This window comes from Lepisma saccharinum, chromosome 18 (assembly GCF_977018435.1).
Source record: "Lepisma saccharinum chromosome 18, izLepSacc3.1, whole genome shotgun sequence".
NCBI classification, from domain to species: domain Eukaryota; kingdom Metazoa; phylum Arthropoda; class Insecta; order Zygentoma; family Lepismatidae; genus Lepisma; species Lepisma saccharinum.
In genome coordinates, this window is record NC_139246.1 from 65,275,581 (window position 1) to 65,286,094 (window position 10,514).

The following is a 10,514-nucleotide window of genomic DNA, read 5'->3' on the forward strand; positions in this document are numbered from 1 at the left end:
AGCATTCATTCGCTGTTCATATTTTCCGTCCTTGAATTCGAATGTGTGTTTTGTCTAACAATTGATTAAATTAAGTACCGAACATTATCGAAAAGCAATTCTGAAAACATACTGAAATATTAACATTATAATAAGTGTCCTTCCATAGCCGTTTCAGTCTTCAAACTGCTTCCAACACTGCTTCTGCATACTTTTCAATAAAATCAATTTACCGTACGCCCTGGGCCTTTGCAGATTAACGAAAATCGTCTAAAGTTTGAAGTTGTGACCCTTCTCTATACCGTTGCAAGCTTTTTTTTGCGGTTATTCAAAGTACCTCATTTTCGCATATTCAAATACACACCAGTGAAGGGAGTTCATGTCTCATTGGTGATTTTAAATTTTGTATTTTTGGGACCATGCACACACTTCCTAACATTGTTGCCTTGTAGTCGATGAGTTGTGCGGGTACAGATGTGAAGTAGTTAATAAGACCCCACACAGACAAGTCCCCCACTATTTCTTTCCGACATAGTTGTTGTTTTGTTACTAGAAAATTGTTATGATTACAGTACACCTGTATCAGTATAGAATAACATGGTGCCATTTTCTGTTTCTGTTGCCAGCAAAAGCAAATCTACAGGTCACAGGTTCGAGAAACAAGACATTTTCTTTAAAAAAATTCTCCTGCGCATAATATGGACCACCTATAGCGATGATATAATATAGATCGTATTAACAAATATACTTCAAAGTTATGTAATAAGATTTTGGTTTAGTATTTAATCACAGCAGCAAAACAAACTCTCCATTCGCTTCACAACAGAAGTTAAGTGCATTTTGCATACATGAAGAAGCAGAAATTTAAGCCCCGAGGTGTGCTGTTGGAAGACTATACAATAAGAAACGGCACCCCATTCTTTACAATAATAAGTAAGCAGTGGAGTAAAGAATCCTTTGTTTTATTTTGATGTGAAGAAAAGTTTTAGTCCATGCATTGATCTGATCCCCCTTGTCCAAAAAAAAAAAAAAGCTCCGGTCTCATCTGGAGATTGCAACACTAATATGTCTGTCTATTCAGAAAAAACAAAAAAGTTTTAACATCCATGGACAATACCGTACAGCAGCTGTTGCGTCTCCCATATGTAAAGTTTCTTTTTTTTTCCTCGTTAGCTGAACGCGAAGATGAAGATTGGAAGATGCTCGAGACTCCCCGTTCATTCGGGTATAACACTCCATTTTTTTTCTGTAAGAGGGGGCATTTCTTTAGATACCAGGAGCACCTGTCTGATGTGACCGCTCTCCGTTTCAACTTCGCCACTGGACCGTTAACAAAGCCAATTTCTACGCAATTCATAACCATTGGTTGATATGTAAATACGTATATTCAGCAATACTAAAAACTCACAGACGTGATGATGATTCAAGCAGATCACGATACAGTCATATGCATGTAAAACTATTTTCGTCACACACACAGGCAAAAAAGGTAAAAGGTAACATTTCTCTCCTTCCCTCGCTTTTAGCCATCTTCAAAAAAATAGCGTCCAGTATCCTTCTAGATAGGAGGTGAAACGTGACTAGCGAAAGTATTGAAATCGAAGTGTGAATTATTTGTTATGGTCTCCCTCCCTTCTTCGCATGCATGTTTCATATCACGCTCGCTGACATTGAAATAAGCGAAAACAATTGCAAGACAGCACAGGTTATAACCCATAACTAGGTCTGTTTTTTTTTTAAAAAAAATAAATAATAATCGTCAGTCCATATGACAATGCTTTTGTGACGTGCACGCAAAATATCTGTTGGTTGCTGTCCGTGATGAAATTTTTATCATTGATAGGCCGGGGACTGAGCTTCTAACTTTCCACAGTTACAAACAATATCGTTTACAATAATACCTTCGCTAGAAAGCATAGTGCAATAAATATCCTTTTTTTTATATATAAATATTTTAAGTTATGCAATAACTTTGGACAGCAGCTAATTATCATGGCGTTATATTCGTGTCCATGTCTGAAACTAGTCTTTATACACACAGCCAACTCACTCATGCAATATAATATCTGATGTAATATAATACAAACAGCTGTGGAAGGTTGTCGACTCTTCGCGAAACAGGACGTACACGTCAGAGTTGTGCAGAAGATAGGGTCGACCCCTTGTCGATTTTGGTGATGTAGAGTACGTGTACGAAATTTGGAGGTCAAGGGTGGGCCAATTGTCATTTTTTTTTCGATAGGATCATCGTAGAGACATGCGTTAGCATTGGCTCCTAACGAAATATACATAGGTTATCATGGTTGAACCCCCCTCTGTTGAAAATTTTCCAAGTCCAGCATTAAATATTGCAAATAACTCGAAAACGATGAGAGATTGCGCGAAAATAAATCGAAAAATCTCCCCAAACACCACCCCTTGTCGATTTTGGGGATGTAGCGTATGTATGCCAAAGTTTGGTGGTCCTGAGTTCAAGGGTAAGGGATGTTTGCACACACCCTCCCAAAACTTTTAATCACTCGTAACTTCCAAACATGTATCCGTAGAGAGGTCTGGGGTTTAGTGTGTTGGTCGAGTCTCGGTATCCTCTGTCCTCCCATACCAAAAATTTAGTATAGGTCATCATAGAACCAAATTTTCATCAATCGAAAAATTTTTCCAAGTCCTGCACAGCCCGTTTACGTTTGTCGCGACTATCTTAAATTAACTGGGCGAGTCCAGATAGCGTTGGCGTTATTCTGCCTTCAGTTTCTTCACAGTAATGTCAATTTATATTAACAACTTACGAGAGAACATCATGCATCTCATTTACAACAGAGCAAAAAAAAAAAAAATATCCTCGTCTAGTACGCTGCACTTTTTGACACTAGATGCAGTGCAGGTGTATCCCGGTGTCAGGCTGGTGAAAGGAAATGACGTTCAACCAAGTAGACGAAGAGTAGTGTTCAAATTCAGAAGATTCAACAAATGCCTGTCCGCTGCTTTAAACGTTCATTTGATTAGTTAAGCACTCACCACGTGGTCATACACCACACCACATATTACACCTCTCCAGGACGTGGTGCAGACACCAAATACACTACGTAACACCAAATCAACGAGGTAGGTTGCACCGTGTAACCAACTAGACGCGTGAGTGCAGTCAAAAAGTGCAGCGAACTAGACGGAGCTATTGAATCAAAGTGATCACGTGGCATTCTCTTTGAATCTGACTTCACCCGCCCCTCTTTTTTAATCCTTAATCACGACAATGATTGACCGACTTTTTAAGTTTACTCTATGCACAGATAGGTTAATCAGGGGACTGGGCGTACAGTTTAAAGTAAAATCGGAATCCAGTAGGTATCGAACCCGGGACCCTTTGATTACAACATGACGACTTATCGACAAGAGGAGATTTTTTTTTGGTGACGTAGAGTACGCGTAGAGAGGTCGGGTTTAGTGCGTCGGTCAAGTCTCGGTGTCCTATGTCCTCCCATACCAAAATAAACATAGGTCGTCATAGAACCAATTTTTTCATCAATCGAAAATTTTCTAAGTCCACAGCGTTAAAAAAAAATCTTAAATTGCAAATAGCTCGAAAATGGTAAGAGTTATCGAAAAAATATATCGAAAAACACCCCCATCCCGGTAGCGAAGCTACCCCCCCTGTCGATTTTGGAGGTGGAGAATACGTGTACCAAGTTTTGGTGGTCCTGGGGCCAAGGGGTAAGAAGTTAGTCCACCTCCCAAAACTTTGATCACTCGTAACTTTTAAACAAATAGTCGTAGAGAGGTCGGGTTTAGTGTGTCGGTCGAGTCTCGGTGTCCTTTTTGATCTTCTAACAAAAAAAACATAGGTTGTCATAGAACCAAATTTGACCCCCATCTGTCGAAAAATTTTCCAAGTCCAGCGTTAAATTGCAAAAATGTCTCGAAAAACAGTGAGAGAGAGAGAGATAGTGCAAAAATCCTCCCCGTTGACCCTTTTGTCGATATTGGTGATGCAGAGTACGTGTACAAAGTTTTAAGAGGTCCTGGGTTAAGGGTGGGCCAATTGCCAAAATATTTTTTTCATCGCTCGTAACTTTCGAAAGAATGATTATAGAGAGCTGGGATTTCTTGCATTAGCATCGTCTAGGTATCCTCTGTCATCCCATACCAAAATAAACATAGGTCGTCATGGAACAAAAAAAACAAAAACGTTTCCAAGTCCTGTGCTAAAAAATCTTAAATTTGCAAATATCTCGAAAATGGTAAGAGTTATCGAAAAAATATATCGAAAAACACCCCCATCCCGGTAGCGAAGCTACCCCCCCTGTCGATTTTGGAGGTATAGAATACGTGTACCAAGTTTTGGTGGTCCTGGGGTCAAGGGTTAAGAAGTTAGCCCACACTCCAAAACTTTGATCACTCGTAACTTTTGAACGAATAGTTGTAGAAAGGTCGGGTTTAGTACGTCGGTCGAGTCTCGGTGTCCTCTGTCCTCCCATACCAAAATAAACATAGGTCGTCATGGAACCAATTTTTTTCATCAATCGAAAATTTTCCAAATCCATTGCGTTAAATTGCAAATATCTCGAATTTTTTATAAACAGAAGTGTCCCATAGGATTTTTGAGAAAAAAAACACGTGAAACTTTACAGAGGTATGTGGTTATCTAACCGCAGCCGTTAGAGAACCTTTTACTTTTTTGGTTGGGCACCACGCACCCCTGGCGAGGTTATATAGGGGCCAGGGGATCCTAAAAAAAAAAACAATTATTATTATTTGTTTGTTTGCGTCACAATACGGAAAATAATGAGAGGCATACGCGCGCGCGCGTGTGTGTGTGTGTGTGTGGCACATCGTTTCCCCCGAGAGAGAGGTTTACAAAGGTCACGATATATAAACATTGTGTCCCCAGGACTTGGAAAATTAACAACAATTATTATTTGTTTGTTTTGCGTCACAATACGGAAAATAATGAGAGGCATACGCGCGCGTGTGTGTGGCACATCGTTTCCCCGAGAGAGAGAAAGGTTTACAAAGGTCACGATATATAAACATTGGGTCCCGGACTTGGAAAATTACGATAAGGTGCACTCATCCTTCAAAGGATGAGAGGATGAGAGAGTGAAATTCACTCATCACTGCTTTTCTACGCTGTGAAACATCGTTAGCGCAATAAATGAGGCGCGGAACGTGGAGAGAAAGTGAGTTTTTCAGGTTTTTGAGGTCGTTTGGTCAAGAAATCAGAGTTGTGGTAGAAGGCATATTTGTGATACTACTTCAGTGGAACACTACGGGACTCTCCTCCATGATATGCAGTGGTGAAGAAGTGGGTGGCACAGTTTAAACGTGGGAATTTTTCAACAGATGATGCTCCACGTGCAGGAAGACCAAAAACAGTGACTGTCCCCAAAATCGTGGATGAAATTCATGACCTTATTCTTGAAAATCACAGAATCTCAGCAAAACGTGTGGCAGAGATTATGGGCATTTCTCGGGAACGCGTTGGTACCATAATTCATAATGACTTGGACATGCGCAAGCTCTCGGCAAAATGGGTTCCCAAAAATCTGTCAGCAGATCAAAAGCGTGAAAGAGTGAGGACATCAAGGGAAGTCATTGCCCATTTTGAACGCAATGCCGACCAATTTCTGTCACGAATATTAACCATGGATGAAACATGGTTGTACCACTACGATCCTGAAACGAAACAACAGTCAATGGAGTGGCGACACTCAGGTTCCCCTTGCCCCAAGAAGTTCAAGATGCAGAAGTCAGCTGGGAAAGTGTTTGCAACATTCTTCTGGGATAAGGATGGAGTTGTACTCGTAGACTACCTGCCCAAGGGTCAGACATTTAATGTAGAGTATTACTCTGCATTACTCACAAAATTGAAAGACAAATTGAAAGTGCAACGCCGCGGAAAAATGAAAAAAAGAATTCTGTTCCTGCAGGACAATGCTCCTGTCCATCGAGCACTGCAAACACAACTGACATTGCATGATCTAGGGTTTCAATGTCTAGATCATCCCCCCTTATTCCCCAGATGTAGCTCCGTCAGACTATTTCCAATTCCCCAAACTCAAACAACACTTGAAAGAACGCCATTTTGGATCTGATAAGGAGGTGATTAGTGCTACGGAAGAGTGGTGTGTGGAACAGCCTTCAGAATTTTTTTCACTGGTCTGCAAAAATTGGAGCACCGTGCAAGGAAGTGTATTGAACTTCGGGGGGAGTATGTAGAATAACTGTAAAATTTCATCATTCCACGTGCATTCCTTCTGGGTTGGGCTACGAACTTTTCAGCACCCCCTCGTACGTTGTTGTAGGTGATTCACCAATGCCTAATTTTTTTTGTCAGGTATTGAATAAGATGGTGCACCACGACACTGGACTTAGACGTAAGAGATGTCCTGGACAGGACATTTCCAGCACGTTGGATTTGAAGGGATGGTCCAATTGCCTGGCTTTCTAGATCCCCTGACATTACACCCCTGTTCTTCTTTCTGTGGGGCTATGCCAAAGACACAGTGTATGGAACTCCTGTTATTGATCTTGATGATTCGAAGGCCAGAATAAGGCTGTCATTGCCACAATTGACAGGGATATGCTAGAGAGGGTATGGACAGAGTTGGAATTTCGATTAGATTTGAACGCTCCATCAGAGGTTTGCATGTTGAAGTGGACTAAGACAAAATAAAATTTCACGTGTTGGTAAATCAAGCGGGGAATGGTATGTTTCTTTATGTCAATTGCAAGTTGTCCTGTATGACATAAAAGTTGTAAAGTACCTTTAGGGACACCCTATACTTTTAATAAATAACATCTTTCTTCAAAATAAACAATGTAATAGCTACGAATATAATAAAATAAGTAGAATATGATTTGCGAGATTCTAATTATTGGAATTTATTTCACTGAAAAAATACACGGGCTGATTCCGCACAAGGGCCTCTCCGATGATGGAGTAGTAGTGTCGTCGCCTTGTAATCAATCGATACCTGATGGAGGCACATAGTGGCTCGGATCTCACTTTAAACTATAGGTCCAGTCCCAATTAGCTTTACTGTGCATAGAGTGGATTTAAAACACGAAATAAATCAATCAATGTTTCCGCACAGCACTATTTCCTTTCACAGTGTGTAGAGGACATCAAAGCGAGCAACTTTTCTCAATAATGGTTTGCTTGTAGCAACCTCATTTTCTATCCTCTATGTGTGCAAGTCTATGGAATAACTTTGTGGTTGTTCACTGGATTTTTTTTTTTTTTTTTTTTTTTTTTGCGTTCGGATAAGATTTTGAAAACACTGCGGAAACAATTTCATGCCAGCAGAGATGCTCTCAGGGTGAACTCAATGATTTTGCTCTTTTCCTCCAGATAATTTCTACACACACACATAATGTTTCGTATTTCATTTTCATTAAGGAAAGAATCCCAAACTGTGTGAAAGGTATTTACACTGCATAGGAAGCTTATCCATACCATAATACAAAAATTGTTGAATTCGACAGAAATATGAAATGTCAGTGGCAACCGTGATTTTTTGTCATATAGTTGCATACATAGTATCTGATACAGAAAACCGTCTTGGGGATTCGTAGCCTCGAAATGAGCAAAATGGCATTAAGAAAACTTTTCAATCTTCATGTTCTCTACACTCCTTGGAAGTTTATCCGTGATGGTCGACGACGTCTTGTACGACGCCTACTACCACATGTGCGCGTGAACACACAAACACACACACACATGTAATATATATATATTATATATATATATACAGGGTGTCAGAAAAGTGGTGCCAAAATGTTGGAAAACTAACCAAGTTTTTTGTTGCAGGTTTCAGTAGCGTGGCTGTAGGGTAGTGCCCAGGAAACCGGAAATGTTCACAAATCAGGAGAAAGCTCAGTGTGTCCTCTGGTATCACGATACCCGGTCACCAATAACAGTGCAGAGGAACTTTCAAACAACATATGGAAAGATGCCACCTGATGTCAAGAGCATTAAGTCGTGGTATGACAAGTTCAAGACCATAGGATCTGTTACTGAATTACCGAGAAGTGGCCGACCATCAACCTCAGCTGATAGGGTGGGAGCAGTGAGACAGTCTTTTGTGCGACGTATCAAGAAATCAGTGCGTAGGGCACCATGTGAATTACAGTTGCCAAAAAGTTCTCTTCATGATATCTTACACAAACGTTTATTGTTTCGTGCATACAAAGTGCAAATTGTATAGGTTTTGTTGCCCAATGACGCCAAGCGTCGGTATGACTTTGCGGTCAAAATGTTATCACATATTGAGGACGATTATGGCTATCTCGAACGTGTTGCTTTTTCTGACGAGGCTACCTTTCATGTCAGTGGTGTAGCGAACCGACATAACGTGAGTATCTGGGGTTCAGAGACCCCTCATGAAGTGCTAGAATGTACCAGAGACAGCCCAAAGATGAATGTTTGGTGCGCGCATTTGCATGACAAAATTATCGGACCATTCTTTTTCACTGAGGACACCATCGCCTCCGGCGTGTATCTGGATATATTACAATTGTTTGCTGTTCCTCAGTTGCTTGAGTGTCACCCAGATGTTATTTTTCAACAAGACGGTGCACCGCCACATTGGGGTCGGGCGGTTCGTGCCTATCTTGGTACGACTATTTCTGGACGATGGATCGGTCGTGATGGGCCGACAGCTTGGCCTGCACCTTGGCCTGCACGCTCTCCTGACATAACCCCATTAGGACAATGGCTACATAACTCCTGTATCAGATCTTGCAACTCCGCAACAACGGATAACCACAGTCATTACATCGATCCCTCCTGTGATGTTGGCTAATGTATGGACAGAAATTTAATATCGACTAGATGTACTACGTGCTACCAAAGGTGCCTACGTAGAGATTTATTGATGTGCTTCCTGCTGCCCATTAAACTTGGTTAGTTTTCCAACATTTTGGCACCACTTTCACATCTCTACCTTCCATATAGCACATATGAATAAAGTTTGTAATCAGGGAAAGACTTTTCGCACACCCTGTATATCAGCTTTGAAGATATGCCGTGTCCATTCCAGAATAAAATCTAGATCCACCTATGCCCATCTGTACGAAAAGCTGAACAAGGAATCTTCCACTTACCATTTGGAGTTGTCTTCTTGTAAACTTTCACTGCTACGACGTAGAAGAGGAGCACGATCGGAAACATCCCTTTAGAGTTTTCAACACCAACAGAATGGTCTCAACCACCACAAAGAAGAGCTTATATACTTCGATCTTCAGAAAGGGGTTTCATAATCCCTCGCCGTATACGCCAATATCCTTAATTAGATTGACATCCAGAGTTGCTAACGTTAGCAAAATTTCAGCACCCAAACGATGCCTTTGGGCGTTATAATACAAGGAAACATTTTTTCCTGTGAGCCTAACAGAAGGGTTCATGAAAAATGAACAAATAACTTATTGCAACTCCCAGTATCGCTAACGTAGGATGGACGGTAATATATTCTTCAAAGTGCATAATGACAAACCAATAGAATTATTTTCTTAACAATCAAATCAAATTGCACGCGTGAGGCTTATAATATATTTGTTTACATCGAAGGCGCGAATAAGGAGAATCCCCCATCTGGATATTTTTCCTCTTTTCTGATTTCAAATGTTTATCTCCGGGAGGTGATTTGGGTGGATACTCCTTACAAGCATTAACAATAACCTGAGGCGCAACATACCGTGAGGCCAGCCTCTCTCTCACCTAGCGAGGCGGGAGACCATCCAACCAGTTACGGGGTGATGTGTGGTCAGCACAACGAACCCCCAGTCGTTATAGGATTCCGCGACTACGTTGCGCTACTCGTTCGTAGCTCCCCAATTTCTCTAGGATGGTGGGTGGCCACCACTCCCGTACAGAGGGCGAAATATCAGGAGAAAATTTGTTACGCTTCCCTCAGGACATCCGAACCTGTTCACGTCCCGTAGCCGGAGCCCAAAGCTTGACGAATTAGACCTCACTGCCAAGGTGCGACCTTAGAAGTTTTGGCGATTTGGTAATTTTACCTACTTTGTTAGTCTTTTATTTTATTTATTTATTTATTTATTTATTTATTGAACTCAACAGGCACATACCTAATTACAGAGCCCATATGAAGGATACATAGTCAATACAATTACTTATATTTCTGTAATATATATATATATATATATATATATATATATATATTAAAAATATGTATGTGTATACACACACACACACACACACACACACACACACCCACACACACACACACACACACACACACACACACACACTTTATCACACAATTTCAATACGAACTTATGTGTTTAAGCTTAGGCCATTGTGTTAATAGTGGCTTTACTGAAGTCCCTTAGGTTCATAGAAAAGATGTCAATGGTGTTATTCTTGATTAGCAAGCTATTGTAACTGGTGCACATTCTCCACAATGGAGATTTCTATTTAATTTCGGATCTAGCCTTCTTTATAAGCAAAAACTTAATTCTTTAGTCTAGTTCTCGACGACGGCATTCGAAAAATAATCTGGCAGAGTAGATGTTCA

General features: G+C 40.6%; 1 protein-coding gene across 1 annotated transcript in view; it reads right to left on the reverse strand.

The window, feature by feature from the left end:
• Arr2 (arrestin 2) overlaps nucleotides 1–9,160 on the reverse strand; it is a 53,523-nt gene extending 44,363 nt beyond the window's left edge. Inside the window, exon 1 of the mRNA XM_083139857.1 lies at nucleotides 9,082–9,160. Within this exon, the coding sequence (XP_082995983.1) occupies nucleotides 9,082–9,148 (67 nt within the window). The 5' untranslated portion in view covers nucleotides 9,149–9,160. The remainder of the gene's footprint in view (nucleotides 1–9,081) is intronic.
• Nucleotides 9,161–10,514: the final 1,354 nt, after the last annotated feature.